Source organism: Salmo salar, chromosome ssa02, assembly GCF_905237065.1.
Source record: "Salmo salar chromosome ssa02, Ssal_v3.1, whole genome shotgun sequence".
Classification (NCBI taxonomy): Eukaryota; Metazoa; Chordata; class Actinopteri; order Salmoniformes; family Salmonidae; genus Salmo; species Salmo salar.
Window position 1 is genome coordinate 38,622,114 of NC_059443.1, and position 21,414 is coordinate 38,643,527.

General features: G+C 44.3%; 1 protein-coding gene across 3 annotated transcripts in view; it reads left to right on the top strand.

Moving 5' to 3' along the window:
- The first annotated feature begins 15,357 nt into the window (after window positions 1-15,357).
- LOC106582734 (igLON family member 5) overlaps window positions 15,358-21,414 on the top strand; it is a 155,938-nt gene continuing 149,881 nt past the window's right edge. For 2 of the 3 annotated variants that reach the window (XM_014166112.2, XM_045703931.1), the window contains exon 1: window positions 15,359-15,978. In XM_014166112.2, the coding sequence (XP_014021587.1) occupies window positions 15,918-15,978 (61 nt within the window). In that variant the 5' untranslated portion in view covers window positions 15,359-15,917. Of the gene's footprint in view, window positions 15,979-21,414 lie in introns of all 3 variants that reach the window. The other variant, XM_014166130.2, reaches the window with a different exon arrangement.

Genomic DNA, 21,414 nt, shown 5'->3' on the forward strand with positions numbered 1-21,414 from the left:
TACCACTTCATAGCTTCTTCTTCGGGGGAAAGATGTTTCCGTGCAGCTGTTGCTAAGCCTCACAAAGGGAGGACCATCAAAGAGTGAACAAGAGAAACAAGGAAACAATTGGGTTTGATGGTCTTTCACTAGAAAATAAATCGAATTGATACTCAAATTTTTCTTACAATAATGTTTGTTTATTTCACAAAGAAGCTGTTCTGAGTTTCATTGATGAAGCATGTAAAGGCATTTGAAGTTAGACATCATGGTTCCAGGAGGAAGGTAGCCAGTCTATGTAAACATTCCCACTGTAATCACTCTGTTCTGCAGTGAAAGCCGATAAATATTCTAGCTAGCTATCCTAAGTCAAAATAATGTGCCATTCGGACCCATTTGTTATTGCACTGTGAATGTAAAAGAATAGCATAGTCTCTACTTGGGATAGGAGTGACTTATGAATCGTTTGGCGATAACAAACTGCCATACATTTGTAGTGTGTAGACCGAGCCGGGGTAGATAGCGATTCATCTCGACCCCACAATAGCATATCATCTCACAATACATAGCAGTATAGCAGTGTAGCATATTTCAGAGCGCCAGACTGGTAATACTATATCTTATGCATGACGCCACCTTGTGCGATGCAATTTTCCGGGATGGAATATTCTGTGCCCTGGTATGCCATGCACATCTAATCAACTCATTGTTCCCCAACTCTGGGGAGTGAACCCTGGAAGAGAGGAGTGCAAAAGAAGACCATTCTAAATGAGTTGCTGTGGAACAGAAAGAGGGAGCAAGGGAGCGAATGAGAGAGAGAGAGAGAGAGAGAGAGAGAGAGAGAGAGATGGAGGGAAGATAGTGTTGACGTGGAGAGGGATGGGGGGACGGTGGGATTAACGATAAGAAATGGCAGAATTAATTCCCGGACGAAATGAGAACGATTGATTTGGGAACGCAACAAAGGAAACAGGGATCAAATGAGGGAGAGAGAGGGAGGGAGAGAGAGACAGAAAGAGAGGAAATAGGGTGAACAAGAACAACAGGGTGTCTGCATTAGAGGGAGTAATTGGCAGACTGAGTGTGGAAAAAGGAGAGAGAGAGAGAGGAATAGAGAGAGAGAAAGACCTGCTAAAATGAGGATGACAACTCCCATCACATTCTATGCAGTGCATCAAAGGCAACATCAGGCTAAGTTTAAATGAGGACATCTCTTCTGCATGAAGGACATCTTTCCCCTAGACACCCACCCAGACTTCCGCTCAGTCTTCCTTCCTCATTCACTCTAAGATTATCCCTTTGATTATGCACACGACCCACATAACCTCCGTGGCATTTACAAGCGCCACAATTAGAAACAAATGCATTTGTGAACTGACAGAAATAGGAATTACAGCAACAAATGGAAACATCCGTCTCTCTGTATGTTTCTCTCTGCGTCTCTCTTCCTCCCACGTTTTCTCTCGCTTTCTACCCCAGGCACAAACCAAGGTCGCTATCCTCATTAACTTGCTGGCTTACTCCAGCTCACCTACAGCAATCCCCACCTTCAGCTGCTGCACTCATTACAGCCGAATCATCGGAGAGGGAGAGAGAGAGAGAGAGAGAGAGACATAGACACACCTTGTATGAAATATGTTGATTTTGTACCTTTAAAACAACATATGATTTTCAATGTTTTATCCACTGTCAGAAAAAAGACAATAGTCTGGGCAGCACTTCCTAATTGATCTATCTACTGCTCCCCTTTGGTCTCCATACTAAGGTTTCAACCAAGCCCTTCCCTGCTTAGCTATTACATTTGTCTCTGACTATTGCCAATGTGCTATTGTGAGAATGCTTGTTGGGAGATCTCCACTTAAAAAATGAAATAAATTCACTGTTGCTATCGAAGTCATTCCAAATGGTAGGTTAACAGAGCAAATGAAAAGTGACCATACTTTATCACTCATATTTCATCCATGATGGTATTTGGCCTATGTAGCATTTGCAAAGTCATCAATAGTGATTGTTTCAATTCAATCCAGAATGAAACAACAAATTGACAATACAATAGGCCTAGGGTTTCAAGCTCTAGTTGATATAAAAAATTGTGATATTGAATTGTGTTTGGTTGTCAACGCAAACAAATATCAACACATGAAGGAGGTGTATCTCCAAAAACAAAGTTCAAGAATAGCACTAAATCAAATCAAACTTTATATATACTTTAAATAAAGTTTGATTTGATTTAGTCCTATTCTTTAACTTAGATTTTTGGTTAAGATGGAGACGTGAATCCAACATATCATTTATTCATTTGTAGAAAAACTGTGATTAAAGCATTGACAACCAAACACATTACAATATCATATTTGAAATACAATAAATAACCTATTAACTTGTCGACAAGTTAACAAATAATGTGTTGAATTCATGTCTCCAACTCAACCAAAAATAACAGCTAAGGAACGGGATTAAACCAGTGGCTGAGATGGAACTATCCAAGCAGTAGATACATTTATTTTCAATGTTGATATATGGTTGCGTTGTCAACCAAACACAATTCAATATTACTTTTGTAATACAGTAAATAGCCTAAGGTTAAGGCTATCTTACAAACGGATGTACCATTAAACCTTAAAATTAGTAAGACAACCATGGCCACATTTTGAGGTGACTGTAACTATAAATGTCTTCTTCTGTAATCCTAGAAAGCATGCATGTTCAAAATAGCATGCATAGTTCATCACAGGTCTATGGAGATCTTCACAATTGCTGTAATAATCTGTGAAGAATCTTGATGCACCATGTACTTTACTGTAATCTCAACTGCAATCCAGGTCATTTGGTTGTGCCATTAGACGAAGCACGGTGATAACACATATTACATTTACATTACATTTAAGTCATTTAGCAGACGCTCTTATCCAGAGCGACTTACAAAATGGTGCATTCACCTTATGATATCCAGTGGAACAACCACTTTACAATAGTGCATCTAAATCTTTTAAGGGGGGGGTTAGAAGGATTACTTTATCCTATCCTAGATATTCCTTAAAGAGGTGGGGTTTCAGGTGTCTCCGGAAGGTGGTGATTGACTCCGCTGTCCTGGCGTCGTGAGGGAGCTTGTTCCACCATTGGGGTGCCAGAGCAGCGAACAGTTTTGACTGGGCTGAGCGGGAACTGTGCTTCCTCAGAGGTAATTAAGTTTATACAACACATTAAGTTGTTGTATAAGTACACATAATGGCTGACGTTGTATTCCCAGTTGAACTTTACTGTGCTTTTAAATGGTTGGGTGACAACTAAACAAAACATCTGAGAGGTTTTTCCATTTGGAATTTTCTGGTGCTTTTAGATGACTGAAAGCGCAGTGATTTGATTGGACATTCGACTTAAATTTTGGCTGTCTTTTTGAGTGGGTCGTTTATCTCATTGATCAATGTCTCAACCAAATATTACCCAATTATCCACGTCGAAATGACGTAGCGTGCCCAGTGGGGAGTAGAGGAAAGCGAGCATGAAAGAAGAGGAAAGAGCAGGAAGCAGAGGAGATATTAAGGAAAGAGAGGCGGGGAAAGAAGAGGAATGAGAGAGAAAGAGAGTAGGCAGACAGAAGGAAGGAGAAAGAGAGGACAGAGCCAGAGAATCCATTAGGGAACAAGGGAGGAGCTGAGAGAGATGAGAGATGTGTGAGCCCGGGTGCTCAGTCCTTATAACTATAACACTTGGCATGGTGTGATTTGATAGATATCTGCTGCCCAACTCGTGTTATTCATCACTGCCATATTTCCACAGGCCTGGGGAGTGGCAATTCAGTGCAGAGGAGAAGTGTAAAGATTCCACTTTCAAGAACATTGACTAAATCCTAGCCTTAACTGATTTAACAGAGCTCTCGCTCTACAGATTTCTGATGGCTGAGTCAGAGTTCAATAAGCTCTACAAGCACACCATTGATTAATGAGTGAGCTCGTTTTAAAGTGCAATGTCTATGGAAACCAAATAGTGGATCCTACTTCAGGAGAAAGTTATTTAATTTGAAATGAGCTTAAAGAGCTATGAGTTTTTCCACAGGCAATGTCATTATCCGTATGCCTTGCAACCATTTATTCAGAGATGCCATTTATTCCTTTGGGAAAAAATAGTTACTCTATTCTATTTTATTCTTAATATATGGAATGGACAGGGGTTCATAAATGGAACAATACCTTTTTTTATATTATACAAGGCCTTTTCTAGGTATTGTTCATGGTAGGGTTTTACAAGAGGAACATGTTTTCTGGGGCAAAGCCAAGGACAGGAGTAGATGGATAGAGTGAGGTTCAGTGAGGCTTTCGGGCCAGAGGGGACGTAGAGGATTAACTTCTATGGGCTAGGTGGGACGCTAGCGGGACACAGCCAGTGAAATATCAGGGCGGCAAATTCAAAAACAACAAAATGTCATAATTCAACTTTCTCAAACATACACTTCTCCTTGATGTAACTACATTGTCCGATTTCAAAAAGGCTTTACAGCGAAAGCAAATCATTAGATTATGTTAGGAGAGTACATAGACAAAAATAATCACACAGCCATTTTCCAAGCAAGGACATGTGTCAATAAAACCCAAAACGCAGCTAAATGAAGCACTAACCTTTGACGATCTTCATCAGATGACACTCCTAGGACATTATGTTACACAATACATGTATGTTTTGTTCGATAAAGTTCATATTTATATCCAAAAACAGCATTTTACATTGGCGCGTGATGTTCAGAAAATGTATTCCCACCAAAACGTTCGGTGAATGTGCACATCAATTTATAAAAATACTCATCATAAACGTTGACAAAATATATAACAATTATTTAAATATTTATAGATGGACTACTCCTGGATGCAACCGCTGTGTCAGATTTTAAAATAGGTTACGGAGAAAGCACATTTTTCAATATTCTGAGTACATAGCTCAGCCATCACGGCAAGCTATTCAGACACCCGCCAAGTTCGAGCAAACCTAAACTCAGAATTAGTATTAGAAATATTCTCTTACTTTTGCTGATCTTCGTCAGAATGCACTCCCAGGCCTGCTACTTCCACAAGAAATGTTGTTTTTGCTCCAAATAATCCATATTTATGTCCAAATACCTCCGTTTTGTTCATGCGTACAGATCACTTATCCAAAGGCATAACACGCGAGCGCGGAAACAGAGACAAAAAGTCAAAATGTTCCATTACCGTACTTAGAAGCATGTCAAACGCTGTTTAAAATCAATCTTTATGGTATTTTTAATGTAAAATTGCGATAATATTCCAACCGGACAATAGCATATTCATTCAAGAAGAAAAAGAAGGAGGGGTGCGCTTGCAGGACCGTGCATATCCAATCCCTTTGTTGCCAGGCAGACCACTCAGAAACTGAGCTCCTATACTCTGCCCAGTGACAGGAAAATGCTCAAACCACTTTCTGAAGGCTGTTGACAGCCAATGGAAGCCTTAGGAAGTGCAACGTCCCCCACAGACACTGTAGTTTTGATAGAGAATCAAAAGAAGAACTACAATTCTCAGACTTTCCACTTCCTGCTTGGATTTTTCTCAGGTTTTTGCCTGCCATATGAGTTCTGTTATACTCACAGACACCATTCAAACAGTTTTAGAAACTTCAGAGTGTTTTCTATCCAATATGCATATTCTATTTCCTGGGCCAGAGTAGTAACCTGTTTAAATTGGGTACGTTTTTCATCCGGCCGTGAAAATATTGCCCCCTAGCCCAGACAGGTTAAAGGGCTACTCATGAGACTCACCCAACCCATCCATGAGACTCACCCAATGAAAATAAAGGGGTAAAAAGGGATCCAAAATAACAAAGCAGTCAAACAAGAATGAAGTAGCAGCATGAGATAAAGAGATATCTGCTAATTTTGAGCTCTGTGGCTATGTTGTATGCACTTGTCCAGTATTGTGTAGGATGAAGTTGCCCCAAGACGTTGATCTTGGGTCAGTTTAGCATTAGGATTGGTGGAGGGGTTCTGATCCTAGATCTGCATCTAGGAGATACTTCAGTATAGTTTATGGTTATGTGTGGGTGGGGGACAATGAACATGCTCGATTTGGATGTTAAAAACTTGTGTGGGTGCAGATCTAAGAAACATTGGAGCAATGTATTTAAAAAAAAAAAATGTTTTTCCGATTCCTACCATTATAGCGTTTGGTTTGGAAAATAGAAAATGAAATATGGCTGAAACAAGCTAGCAAACTAAGTTAATAGGGAACTTCCTCTTGCTGGTTAGACCTACTCATGTAACATGGGATTCAGCCGTCAGTGTGCTTCACAGCCTGCTGTCCACTGTCATGTGGAGCTGAACTTCTGAATTCCGACTGTTACTGCACAATTCAAGGCTGCTGAATCTCTGCTTGCAATGTTAGTGGCCTGTGATTCTTGTAAGACAATGTGTGTAACCATAGTCTCACATGCAGGGTTTACTAAAGAGCAAGATAGAGAGAAAGACAAACAGCGAGAGCGACTGAGAGAGAGAGAGAGAGAGACTGATATGGCTCACAAGAGAGCGAGAGAGCGAGAAAGAGAAAGAGAGAGAGAGAGAGAGAGAGCGAGAAAGAGAGAGCGAGAGAGAGGCGGTAACTAGACATGATTAAACCCTATCATCTATTGCAGCTTGGTGCTTTGATCCGTCTTCAAGGCCGCACACTCTGGCTCTGCTCCACTCGCATTAAAAGGTGACTAGTCTCTCCCCACCATGTTTCATCATAGATTTACCATACATCATTTACAGTAGCCCCAGGGGAATCATGGGATTAAACACACACACATTTCTGGGTAAAAATAATCAGACAGGAGTCTTCAGACATATCACGAAATGAAGTACAAATGCATATTAGGGTGGCCATTTTGGACACAAAAGGGAAAGAAAACTCCTAAGACTCCTCCTTTTCGTTTTCTTTGACTTCCCATCTTTCTTTCCTGATCTCCTCCTCCTTCCTTATATCCTCTCTTTCTATTTCCTTGATTTCCTCCTTCCCTCGCTCCTCTACGCCTCCTTCAGTGGATCCTTTTTTCTCTGATTCGGATTCAGATTTTCAATTTCAAGGTGCTTTACAGGCATAACGTGTTGCCGGGGCAATCAGCAGAGAAACAATTGTACGCTTAAAGTGGTTGTAACGACATCAAATTGGGCCGTTGTAACAGCAGGCGTGGTATCAAGGGTGAAAATGAACAAGATTAATACGGCGAGTAAATGTTTCCTCTACATGTTGAGTCTCTCCTCTGGCTGTGGGATGTATGGGGAACCTCGGTGACGCACAACCCTATTAGTGCCACAACAGGTGGGAATCTGGAAGATCTCGGAAAAGTCCTTTCACTTTCAACCACATCTCTCTCAATCTCTCTCTCTATCCCAGTTTTTCTTTCCCCCTCCTCTTCACACTCAACAAGTAAGATTGACCTCAAGCTGAACCTCGGCAAGACGGAGCTGCACTTCCTCCCGGGGAAGGACTGCCCGTTCCATGATCTCGCCATCACGGTTGACAACTCCCTTGTGTCCTCCTCCCAGAGTGCTAAGAACCTTGGCGTGACCCTGGACAACACCCTGTCGTTCTCCACTAACATCAAGGCGGTGACCCGATCCTGTAGGTTCATGCTCTACAACATTCGCAGAGTACGACCCTGCCTCACACAGGAAGCGGCGCAGGTCCTAATCCAGGCACTTGTCATCTCCCGTCTGGATTACTGCAACTCGCTGTTGGCTGGGATCCCTGCCTGTGCCATTAAACCCCTACAACTCATCCAGAACGCCGCAGCCCGTCTGGTGTTCAACCTTCCCAAGTTCTCTCACGTCACCCCGCTCCTCCGCTCTCTCCACTGGCTTCCAGTTTAAGCTCGCATCCGCTACAAGACCATGGTGCTTGCCTACGGAGCTGTGAGGGGAACGGCACCTCCGTACCTTCAGGCTCTGATCAGGCCCTACACCCAAACAAGGGCACTGCGTTCATCCTCCTCTGGCCTGCTCGCCTCCCTACCTCTGAGGAAGCACAGTTCCCGCTCAGCCCAGTCAAAACTGTTCGCTGCTCTGGCACCCCAATGGTGGAACAAGCTCCCTCACGACGCCAGGACAGCGGAGTCAATCACCACCTTCCGGAGACACCTGAAACCCCACCTCTTTAAGGAATACCTGGGATAGGATAAAGTAATCCTTCTAACCCCCCCTTAAAAGATTTAGATGCACTATTGTAAAGTGGTTGTTCCACTGGATATCATAAGGTGAATGCACCAATTTGTAAGTCGCTCTGGATAAGAGCGTCTGCTAAATGACTTAAATGTAAATGTAAGATAATCTCTTACATGATTACCCTCTCTTTCTTTACTCTTTTTCCTCACTGGCTCTCCTTTTTTGTTCACAGAGCAATGCCAATGATCTCTCTCTCTCTTTCTTCCCCCCTTCCTCATCTCTCTTTTCTTCCCTCCCACTCTCTGTGTCTGTCTCATCCATCCTCTCTCTTTCTCCCTATCTGTCTCCCTGTTCCTCCCTCTCTATTCTCTGTCTCACTCTAGCCCTCTAGGGATATCTGGTTTCAGAGGGCAATCTCAATGGGACCCAAGGATTTTTCTCACTCTCTCCCTACCTCTTTCTCTCCCTCATCCCTCTTTCTATCCCTCGCTCCCTCCCTTTCACCCTAGGGCTCTGAGGGACAGTGCATTACAAGCATGTGTTGGTCCCCTATGCCATGACAATTAATGCGGGGGGGGCTTAAGGGGGAGAGGGAGAGCCCGCATTTCAATACATTACCATACTAAACAGGCTGGCGGCGGGGCGTCTTATACCCAGGCCCTGGCACAGACACACACAGAGAGAGAGAGAGAGAGAGAGAGAGAGAGAGAGAGAGAGAGAGAGCGAGAGAGAGAGAGAGAGAGACTGTTAGCGCCATGCACAGTAGACACTTGAAGGAAGACTTCCCTGGTGAGTCTCATTCTAACCTCATCAGATGGGGTGTTTGGATAAGGGCTGAGTCCCAAATGGCACCCTATTGCCTATATAGTGCACTACTTTTGACCAGGACCCATAGGGCTCTCTATAGGCAATAGGGTGCCATTTGGGACTCAGATAAGCTGCAGCACTGAATTCTGATCAACCTGGGTTTGCCTCAACGTGCCAAAATGCGTGGATAAATTACATTACTGCATAGGCCTTTATAATCGGTTAATTGGCAGTGAAATTATTGTCACTTAGGCTTTCAATTGTTCAATGTCATTAACTTTTGCTCACACACGCACACACACACACACACGCACACACACACACACACACACACACACACACTACACATTTCCTTGCAAAATGCAGAAGCCAAGTGCTAACTGGGGAGTGGGATTCCCAACGTATAACAAACTTTTGGTGATATATAATTAAACATTCTTCAACTCCATTGCCATCCCAAAAAAACAGAATGACAACTCCAGGGAGCTTTGGAAGAATTAGGGAAATAGGCTTTGTCAAATTGAGTCAAAATGCTAATTTTTGGTCAACATCTTCTCAGGTGTGTCTTTTATAAAAACTAAAACAATGGAATACAAACAAACAGCATCTTTTGACAGGTTTATACAAAAATAAATGCAGAGCCTGTGTACAGCAGCCTGGTTGAATTACTGATTACTATCATCAATTCCATTAACGGGGTATTGACACTGCATATCTCTCTATCAAATCTGTTCCATATAAAGTCAATGTATTTCTATGCTAATGAAGAACCTGCTTTGTATCCTGCGGCATTTCAATGCAAATGTCTAGAAGTGTAGCTATGTGGGCGAAGTTTTGAGAATATACCTGTCACGTTCGTTAGAATGATCGGACCAAGGCATGAGTAGCGTTCCACATAATTTATTACAAAGTGAAACGTAATGCAAATACAAAACAAATGAAGAATAGACAAACCGTGACTAAAATACAACTATACATAAACGATATCCCATAACCCCCAAGTGAAAAACAAGCTACTTAAGTATGATCCCCAATTTGAGACAACGATTACCAGCTGCCTCTAATTGGGAATCATACCAATCACCAAACATAGAAAAACTAAACTAGAACCCCACATAGAAAATAACAACTACAAAACCCCCTGTCACACCCAAAGGTGCGGACTCCGACCGCAAAACCTGAAAAAAAAGAAAAAGGGAGGGTTGGGGGGGTGTCTAGTGTCGGTGGCGGCTCTGGTGCAGGACGAAGAACCCTCTCCTCCTGTGGATCTGGCAGTATTGGATGCGGCTCTGGTGCAGGACGAAGAACCTTCTCATCTCACGGATCCTCCTGCATCGGAGGCGGTTCTGGTGTGGGACGAAGAACCCTCTCATCCTGCTTAGGAGGCGGCTCTGGTGCAGGACGACGAACCCTCTCATCCTGCGAATCCGCCATCATCGGTGGAAGCTCTGGACCACCAACCGTCGCTGGAGGCTCTGGACCGCCGACCGTCGCTGGAGACTCTGGACCACAGACCGTCGCTGGAGACGCTGGACCGCAGACCGTCGCTGGAGACTCTGGACCGCGGACCGTCGCTGGAGACTCCGGACTGTGGGCCCTGTCAGGAGGCTCCGGACTGTGGGCCTTCTCAGGAGGTTCTGGACTGTGGGCCTTCTCAGGAGGTTCCGGACTGTGGGTCTTTTCAGGAGGTTCCGGACTGTGGGCCGTCTCAGGAGGTTCTGGACTGTGGGCCGTCTCAAAAGGTTCCGGACTGTGGGCCATCTCAGGAGGTTCCGGACTGTGGGCCATCTCAGGAGGTTCCGGACTGTGGGCCGTCTCAGGAGGCTCCGGGCTGTGGACCGTCGTTGGAGGTTCCGGACTGTGGACCGTCGTTGGAGGTTCCGGACTGTGGACCGTCGTTGGAGGTTCCGGACTGGGAACTGTCGCCGGAAGCTCTGGACTGGGAACTGTCGCCGGAAGCTCTGGACTGGGAACTGTCGCCGGAAGCTCTGGACTGGGGACTGTCGCTGGAAGCTCTGGACTGGGAACTGTTGCAGGAAGCTCTGGACTGGGAACTGTCGCCGGAAGCTCTGGACTGGGGACTGTCGCTGGAAGCTCTGGACTGGAAACTGTCGCCGGACTGGGCAGGTGCACTGGAGGCCTAGTGCGTGGAGCCGGGACAGGTGGCACCAGACTGGTGACACGCACTTCAGGGCGAGTGCGAGGAGAAGGCACAGGACGTACGAGACTGGGGAGGCGCACTGGAGGCCTGATGCGTGAGACCGGTACAGGTGGCACCGGACTAGTGACACACACCTCAGTGAGAGTGCGAGGAGGAGGCACAGGACATACCTGACTGGGAACACGCACTTCAGGGAGAGTGCGAGGAGCGGGCACAGAACGTACTGGACTGGGGAGGCGCACCGGAGACCTGATGCGTGAAACCGGTACAGATAGCACCGGACTAGTGACACACACTTCAGGGCGAGTGCGGAGAGCAGGCACAGTACGTACTAGACTGGAGAGGCGCACTGGAGGCCTGATGCATGGGACCGGTACAGGTGGCACCGGAATAGTGACACGTACTTCAGGGAGAGTACGAGGAGGTGACACAGGACGTACTGGGCTGTGAAGGCGCACTGGAGACCTGGTGCGTATAGCCGGCCTCAATTGTACCGGAACTTTAACACACTTCTCAGGACGAGTACGGGGAGCTGACACAGGTGGCATTGGACGACTAACACGCTCCTCAGGGCGAATGCCGTGCATACTACGCCAAACCAACAGCTCTCTCTCTTCACTCTCCTCCAATTTATCCAACAATTCCTCAAACATCTCTAAATCTCCCCTCCGTTCACTCTCCTCCAATTTATCCAATATTTCCTCAACGGACTCTGACTCACCCCAATATTCCTCTTTGCTCTCCGACTCGTCCCTCGCCGACCAACCCATGTGCCCCCCCAAAAAACATTTTTTGAGGTTGCTTCTTGGGCTTGTGTCGTGGCCGCGAACCCTGTCGTTGTCGCTGTCCTTCCTTCACCGCTTGCGTCTCCCGCCATGGAAGGCGATCCTGTCCTGCCTGGATTTCCACCCAAGTCCAGGATCCCTTCCCATCCAATATCCCCTCCCAAGTCCAGTATGACCCCCACTCCTGGTGACGCTGCTTGGTCCTGGTCGGATGGGATATTCTGTCACGTTCGTTAGAATGATCGGACCAAGGTTCAGCGTGAGTAGCGTTCCACATAATTTATTACAAAGTGAAACGTAATGCAAATACAAAACAAATAAAGAATAGACGAACCGTGACTACAATACAACTATACATAAACGATATCCCATAACCCCCAAGTGAAAAACAAGCTACTTAAGTATGATCCCCAATTAGAGACAACGATTGCCATCTGCCTCTAATTGGGAATCATACCAATCACCAAACATAGAAAAACTAAACTAGAACCCCACATAGAAAATAACAACTACAAAACCCGCTGTCACGCCCTGACCTACTCTACCATAGAAAATAAAAGCTTTCTATGGTCAGGACGTGACAATACCATATTGTCGGTCTACATTGCGTTACATAAACAGATGAATATAGAATGTGAATGTAAGCCCACAGTGTGTTATATTCAAATTCTGGCAAATATGAATATGGTAATAACACCATGCAAAAGTGAGAACAAGTTGTGTACTAATGTACAGCCTAACTCCCTTAAAAGTATTGTGTAAGGTGTTTTGGAGCAGGCTATGGACACATGGGTCATTATTAGAGTAGGTAACAGAGTTCCAGGGTAGGGTAGGTAACTTTCTAAATGTAATCCATTACAGTTACTAGATAGATACCTGTCCAAAATTGTAATCAGTAACATAACTTTTGCGTTAACCAAAATCAGTAGTAATCAGTTACTTTTACTTTCGCCTTAAGAGGCATTCGAAGACAAAAATGAATATTATCAATTGAATGACATCTAATGCAGTATAAATCGATGTTAGAGTTTAGGATATATCTTAGGTTAAAAACCCTAAATCTGTCAGATTTCCAGTCCTTCCAAATTATTTAATACCCCTTAATCTTCAAGAATAGGACTTAGAATTATGGAAATATAGATTAGCCAAATTGTTTTACCTGAGCATAACCCAGAAACGAAGAACTTATTAGCCTGCTCTGTTGTTTATGATATTGTTGTCATGGAGGACTGATTGGGCTCATTGATTCCAGTTGAAAAATAAATGCTGCTCTTATGGAATGGCATGCTTTGAGCACTACTGAAGAGTGCTATTTGCATGTGAAAAATGAACATCATATGCTGCATTTGCTATAGGCCTATTGTGTACGTGTTTTTATCAGCACGAATTAGATTGAGCAATAAAAGCCCCACTTGTGGTCTTCTTAAATTAAACTCGTTTTTGACAGTATTTTTAGCACAATAGCAAGGAGGAGTTCAGAACGGAGGAACTCTCTCAAACTTTTATTCCAACCCACAGGCCTGTTCAACGTCTAGTTTTCATTTACATTTAGTTGAGTTGTCAACTCTAACGCGATTTCAACGTTAAATCAACAAAACATGTCACCCTGTCATTGGATTTAGGTGAAAAGTTGGGTGAAAGAAATATGAAATTCCCTTACGTTGATGACTTTTTGCAAATCCAATCAGCTTCCCACGTTGTTTCAACGTCCTCATATTGATTTATGTTGCTAAAATTACGAAGAAACTACTTTGATTCAACCAGTTATTGCCCAGTGGGATAGGCTCAGTGGGATCCGCACTACGCAGCTGTTGCAAGATCACATTTTTCACTGTCTGTCCACTGGTCGCAAAAAAAAAGATTGATGGGCAGCTTAAACTTATTCAAAACAAACATGATTGGGTTAAAATACACATATAGGCTAAATCTGTGAACAGCCATCCACAATAACCACAATCCGTAAGGCGCAAACAGCTAAATGAGAAAGCAGCAGTGTGATTCACATAATTGCGCTAAGTAGATATTAATAATAAGTCATATCCGTATCGCCCGTAGGCTATACACCACTGCTGTCGTCCTTACCTCCAAGCGTTTATTCAAGTTGGAAGTATAATCTTTGAAGGCAGACAACAGTCGCACCATTGGAAGACAAACGCATTTGCTGTGTCATCATAGTGGTCTCTGACTTGTGGTCAGACTCCCTCAGGCGGAACAAACTTAAACTTTTTTTCAATGCTGATTTGAATGTACTTGAGAAAACAGGAAATTGTCATACATTTTTTTTCTCTCCCGCAGACACATTTTCTGAATTTAAAAGTAATCATCTAGTTTTTCAAATGTATCTGTAATCTGATGACAATATGTTTGCTGGTAACATAATGGCTTACAGTTACACTCCCCAACGCTGCAGAGTTCCTTGGTTAGGCTTACTCTCAATGTAAGAGTGAAACGCCGCTCTTCACTGCCCAGGTGCTTAACTTTCGAAATCCGATTCCGTCGCTGTCCACTTCAATGGTGCTGAATTTCCAAATTCCGATTCGCTCACTGTCCACCTCAATGGCGCTGAATTTCCATATTCCAATTATGTCGCTGTCCACTTCAATGGTGCTGAATCTGAATCTCCGTTATTACAGCTTGTTGGGTGACTCTGACTCATTTCATTTGACTTTCAATGGGATATATGATGAGTATGGAATATCAGGTGTTGCATGCTTCAACACTGCAGAGCAGGTAGTCTATCATCACGTTGCTGTACTCATATGCTACTATCGTGTTAATACCAGTCATCTCACACACATATGGTGTGTAGCCATGTGCATAAACCCTACTTAATGCAGTTTTCTTTTCTAGACGAGTAGGCCTAGTGATATTTCAAAACGCTCATGTGGACTCAATTGCATGGCCTTCCAAAAAGTGCAGTTACAGTGATCAAAATAGTTTGCTTTTCCATAATACGAGTTCACTGGTCTATTCAGTTTTCACTGTAGGATGTCTCCTATTCTAAGGTACTGGAACTCCATCCAATCTCTGGTCATGTGGGCAACCCCTGGGCATAAGCCCAAGAAAACAACCCGAATAGAACCTTCACCCTTATTCACCCTTATTCACCCTTTATCCAATAGCCTATAATTCAGATACTCACCACGCACTTATTCCTCGTAGCTCCACCTATCCCTCTCTCACTCTACCTCGGTCCCTGTACTACGATTATTATGTCTGTCCCCCTGTGGACCACTGTTTCTCCGAGTACTGCAGCAACACTAAGCCTGCTATAAATCACATTGCATTACCACCGCGCCGTTTTCGCCTCGCGCTTTTACCCGCCTACCATGCACCTCGGATTGGCCAGCCCGCCTCCTTTCCCACCCTCTCCGACAGTGGCTGCAGTGCAATTGTAGCTCCCGCCCCATCCTTGGTGGCGATGATTGGAAGAAAGGAGTCCTCCTTGAACTGTCAATCATGCCTTTTCTTGTGCGCTTCGCATTTGTTGTTTCTCGGAGCGATGCATTGAGTGCGGGGCGACAAGACGCGTTGCATACCGACAGAGATCGAGGAGAGTAGGCTAATTACGGGACGAATTGTCTACTACAGAACGCACATATTGTATCCATTAGTTTGCTATGTTCTGTCGAATATTTGGCAGAAAACAGTTTAGTATTTATCTTCGTGTTCAGGTGCGCATTTGAGCACATTTTCTCTCCAAACCATTGAAAACAACATTAATTCAGTGTCTGGAATATTTGCGATTATTTTGCACCAGGATTTTGTGTCATTTGGTATTCCCTCTACGTCTACGAAAACATCAACAACCCCTTCTTTGGTTAAGGGGTGGGGGGGTCATCAACGAGAAAAGTCAAGGGAATAGACTCATGTTTTTGTTCAGTCACATGTAAAAGCAGTCGGTTATTGCTGTTGGACATACATAAAAACACACCAGGTAGATCTTTTCACATTTTTCCTGCAAAGGCTCCATAGAAGGGGACTACAACGGTGTTCTACTACGAAAACAACATCGAAAAATCTATCGAAACATCAAAACATGAGCTGCCCAGTCTTACGAAACGTGTTCGCTGGTTTGCTCCTCGCACTGCTGTCGAACGGTAAGTTCTAGTAGGCTACTTTGATTTGATGTTGCCGCTGGATTGGATCCATACGAGCATCTTCCCCTTCATTCCCACTGGTACGGTGCTGTAGGTGAATACTAATGCCGAGGCTTCGTGATGGGGGTCTACCTGCTTATGAATCATGCGTGTGTGTGTGCTACAGTGCACACTCGGTTTTCATTTGCTCACAGTTTGGAGAGAGAGAGAGAGAGAGAGAGAGAGAGAGAGATAGGGAGCGCGCGAGAGAGAGACAGAGGTGTGAGTGGATGAAACAGTGAGTGTGCGTTAGCATGTGTTAGGTATAGGCTACAGCCTTTGCGCAGCGCACGGCTCAATCTTCAGCTTGCTTGTAGCCTACGAGTGGTGCATGTTAACATATTTCACTTCAGAATTCGAGACACCCCATTCCCATTCTCTCTGGTCTATCAGAAGGCGGGCACATTCCAATACGTGACATGATAAATCTGGTGGTAACCCGTGCACATGACGTTCGTAGTATGGCGCTAAACTGCTACCTAATTTCCAATGCAGTACAAGCAGTTGAGAAGAGTGTAGCAAAAAAAAAAAAACATTTTCTGCAAGGTTGAGAGTTAACAATAGACAGAGAGATAGAGCTTGGGGCATTCCAACACGTTTAGGGCACTCTGTACGGTGTAGCCTACTAACCTTCACTACTTTCCCGCCGTGGTTAGTTATTTATCCACCACATTGTCTGTTGGTTTAACGTTTTCTCACCGGGCAAAGATAATTGCAAGATAATTGCGGCGATCGCTTGTACATCCGGATGATTTATAGGGATTTAAGTATGCTTCATTATTGATTCCACAAAGGATGGAGGCGCGTCATAAATTGGACAATGGTTTATTCTGGATGTTGTGCAATGTGCACCGCAGAGGAAGGGAAACTTGGGCATCACAAAAGTGCCATGTCACGTGGAGCGCCTGAAGATAAATAGCATTGTAATATAAGTTATAGCCAGGGGCGGAAATCCCGGGGGGGACACGACCCCCCCATCCTGGGAAAAATATGATTTGTCCCCCCCAATATATCACTGAAACATAACTATGTAATTTAAATAATATTAATAATACGCAATGAAAGCAATTGTGCTGATTATAGACACTTAATAGCGCGTTTTTAAGTTTCAAAAGATTGCAACCCCCCCACCCTTTGCCTCACAATGGTTTGATCCACTGCCAGTTCCTTAGCTTGCTAGGTAACAGAGAGGTCGTATCTACTGTCTGAAAGGCACTCAATGAACGTAACTGACGTGAGGTTAATCCAGTCAATCGCGCACACACACTAGCTGAATATGCAGAGCTAGCGCGCAAATATTAACTATTAAGCTAGCTAGTACCTATTCCATTTATGTGGCATCGTCAAAGATGGAATCAGCATGCAGATGATGTAAGTTAGTGCTTCAAAGTCCCTGTGATAAGGTTAGCGATAAACTGAAATCCAAACTGAACAGAACTACACTCTCTTCTACCATTGTCTTAAATATATTTAATGGTCTCGTTGCAAAAGCTAAATTGTCGCAAGTGAACTTTTATTTATTTATTTTATTTCACCTTTATTTAACCCGGGTAGCAAAGATTATAGCAAACACCACTGAAACTGAATTGGTGCTCGCTAGCTTTGCAAATTCAGCTATTGTTGGAAGCCAGCCAATATGAAACAAACTATTAAAATTACAAAAGGTTGCAGCATATGTTGTGTAAATGGTGAACTCATACAGCTGTCAACTCTTGTCATTTTAATCCGTTTCACATTTGCTAGCTACCTTTTAGATCGAAGCCCAAATAGAATGATTGAAGATGATAGAAGCCCATCTCCTACTGTAAATAACCTACACACTGTGTGTGTAGCCAGCCAGGTAGAAAAATGGCAGAAAAATAAAAGACGGACATCAGAGTATTTTTCAATACACCAAAACGCATAGTAAGAACCCTAGTAGCCTAATATCTCAAAGACTAGTTGATAAAATGTTCATAAGAAAGAAATGAAATTCTAATGGAAATGTTTCACAATGATGTCATTAGGCAGAGCAGGCAACAGATGGCACACAGACAGCAGAGTTGGGGACAGATATGCAGGGACAGAATGGCAGAGACAGGGAGTCTCAGGTAAGTTTGTTGAGTCTTTGTTTGGCAACATTATGAAAGGTTCTCAATTTTTTTTACTTGTAAAATAGGAACATAATTGGAAAATGCCATGGATACCCCCACTCTCAACTTAAACTGGTGACTGAACTAAGATTTGTTAAAATCAATGGTATTGCTGTTGTGATTACATTTTAGTCATTTAGCAGATGCTCTTATCCAGAGCGACTTACAGTAGCTAATGTATACATTTCCAAAAATTTTTTTGTGGGAATCGAACCCACAACCCTAGCGTTGCACACACCATGCTCTACCAACTGAGCCACAGGGAAGGATTAGTTGTGTAGTTTTGGGTACCGGTAGTTTGGAGTACGGCAAACACCTTATTTCTTTGGTTCCTCAATATACACTGCTCAAAAAAATAAAGGGAACACTTAAACAACACATCCTAGATCTGAATGAAATAAATAATCTTATTAAATACTTTTTTCTTTACATAGTTGAATGTGTTGACAACAAAATCACACAAAAATAATCAATGGAAATCCAATTTATCAACCCATGGAGGTCTGGATTTGGAGTCACACTCAAAATTAAAGTGGAAAACCACACTACAGGCTGATCCAACTTTGATGTAATGTCCTTAAAACAAGTCAAAATGAAGCTCAGTAGTGTGTGTGGCCTCCACGTGCCTGTATGACCTCCCTACAACGCCTGGGCATGTTCCTGATGAGGTGGCGGATGGTCTCCTGAGGGATCTCCTCCCAGACCTGGACTAAAGCATCCGCCAACTCCTGGACAGTCTGTGGTGCAACGTGGCATTGGTGGATGGAGCGAGACATGATGTCCCAGATGTGCTCAATTGGATTCAGGTCTGGGGAACGGGCGGGCCAGTCCATAGCATCAATGCCTTCCTCTTGCAGGAACTGCTGACACACTCCAGCCACATGAGGTCTAGCATTGTCTTGCATTAGGAGGAACCCAGGGCCAACCGCACCAGCATATGGTCTCACAAGGTGTCTGAGGATCTCATCTCGGTACCTAATGGCAGTCAGGCTACCTCTGGCGAGCACATGGAGGGCAGTGCGGCCCCCCAAAGAAATGCCACCCCACACCATGACTGACCCACCGCCAAACCGGTCATGCTGGAGGATGTTGCAGGCAGCAGAACGTTCTCCACGGCGTCTCCAGACTCTGTCACGTCTGTCACATGTGCTCAGTGTGAGCCTGCTTTCATCTGTGAAGAGCACAGGGCGCCAGTGGCGAATTTGCCAATCTTGGTGTTCTCTGGCAAATGCCAAACGTCCTGCACGGTGTTGGGCTGTAAGCACAACCCCCACCTGTGGACGTCGGGCCCTCATACCACCCTCATGGAGTCTGTTTCTGACCGTTTGAGCAGACACATGCACATTTGTGGCCTGCTGGAGGTCATTTTGCAGGGCTCTGGCAGTGCTCCTCTTGCTCCTCCTTGCACAAAGGCGGAGGTAGCGGTCCTGCTGCTGGGTTGTTGCCCTCCTACGGCCTCCTCCACGTCTCCTGATGTACTGGCCTGTCTCCTGGTAGCGCCTCCATGCTCTGGACACTACGCTGACAGACACAGCAAACCTTCTTTCCACAGCTCTCATTGATGTGCCATCCTGGATGAGCTGCACTACCTGACCCACTTGTGTGGGTTGTAGACTCCGTCTCATGCTACCACTAGAGTGAAAGCACCGCCAGCATTCAAAAGTGACCAAAACATCAGCCAGGAAGCATAGGAACTGAGAAGTGGTCTGTGGTCTCCACCTGCAGAACCACTCCTTTATTGGGGGTGTCTTGCTTATTGCCTATAATTTCCACCGGTTGTCTATTCCATTTGCACAACAGCATGTGAAATGTATTGTCAATCAGTGTTGCTTCCTAAGTGGACAGTTTGATTTCACAGAAGTGTGATTGACTTGGAGTTACATTGTGTTGTTTAAGTGTTCCCTTTATTTTTTTGAGCATATTACCATATGACCATATTACAATGTAGGCTATGTGTTACAGCACTACTTTTGGTGTCCCCCTCAGGAATTGCTCTTGAGAAAATTTCATGTAATTGTCCCCTCCAAAGTTGATATCAGATTTTCGCCCCTGGTTATAGCCCTAATGCTTTTTCATTTCCTACCGTGACCGATATTATAACCATCTTGCAGATTGGTTTTTATCTCAATCCATGCACTGTTGATGTTTTTGTAGATTCTCTTATGCCCCCCGGCTCTCCTTCCAACATCTGGTGCGCCCCTTGCGCACGTGCATGACGCAAACCACATATTAAACCACACATTAAACCACACATCACACATGCGTGCCTCGATAACTCTCCCTCATTACCTTTGGGAAATCATGAATTAAATAAATAACCTGGCCTTAATAACAATAATTGATGTGTCAGTGTAATAAGATGCTAGGTTAACTGCTCACAGATGCAGGCAGGGCCTGGTAGATTCCTACTCCCATGTTCCTTCCGGGCAGGAGTAGTGGACCCAGCTGGTTATGGTGGGGTTCGAGTAGGGCCTAGGCTACAACCAGGAATGGGGCAGATGGACAGCCCTGCAGGACACAAACACCTAACAGAACAGCATGAAACCATCTGATTATAGCGCCTTATTGGGTTCACAGTACCAATTCACAGCCTGCTTTTAAGATTCTAAGGGCAGATGACCTTTTTTTGAATTGATTGAACTAAAATTGTAGAACATTTTACAAACCTACCACATCCACATGTTCGAGCACTAAACTGTACAGTTGATGGATGTAGCCTAGAGAGGCCATATTCTTATTTTAGTGTGTAGCACATCAAAAGCTACGGTTCGCAGTTGACTGAGAATACTGTATATAAGCGTCGTCTCTGTTCTGTGTGGTACATCGACACTATCGTATGAAGTTGACGGAGAGTATATCATTGCCGTCTTTAGAAAATGCGTGTAGCCAGTTTCCCGGCTGCTGCTACCGCCACACACCCACTCATGTGGAGGCATGCATGAATGATGAGGGAGGAAGGATGGAACACTGCCATTAACAGCCTGGTCAGCTCCCTGTTAAATCATGCAAGGTGCCCCCGAAGACGTGAGCATGTGTAGCGCTCATTGGAGTATGTCAGGTGGAGTTCCCACTCCCAAATTGACCCTTAGTCCCTATAGTGGTTACACCCTATGTGCTTGTGTAGATCTGCGAGGGTTGAATAGGTCTAAGCAAAGTGTGGAAATGTACTCCTATAGCTTGTCAGGGAGCTAGGAAGGGTCAATATTGCTTAGACCTATACAGTCCTCTCGGATCTACACAAATGCACAGGGTATAAGGGCTAGGG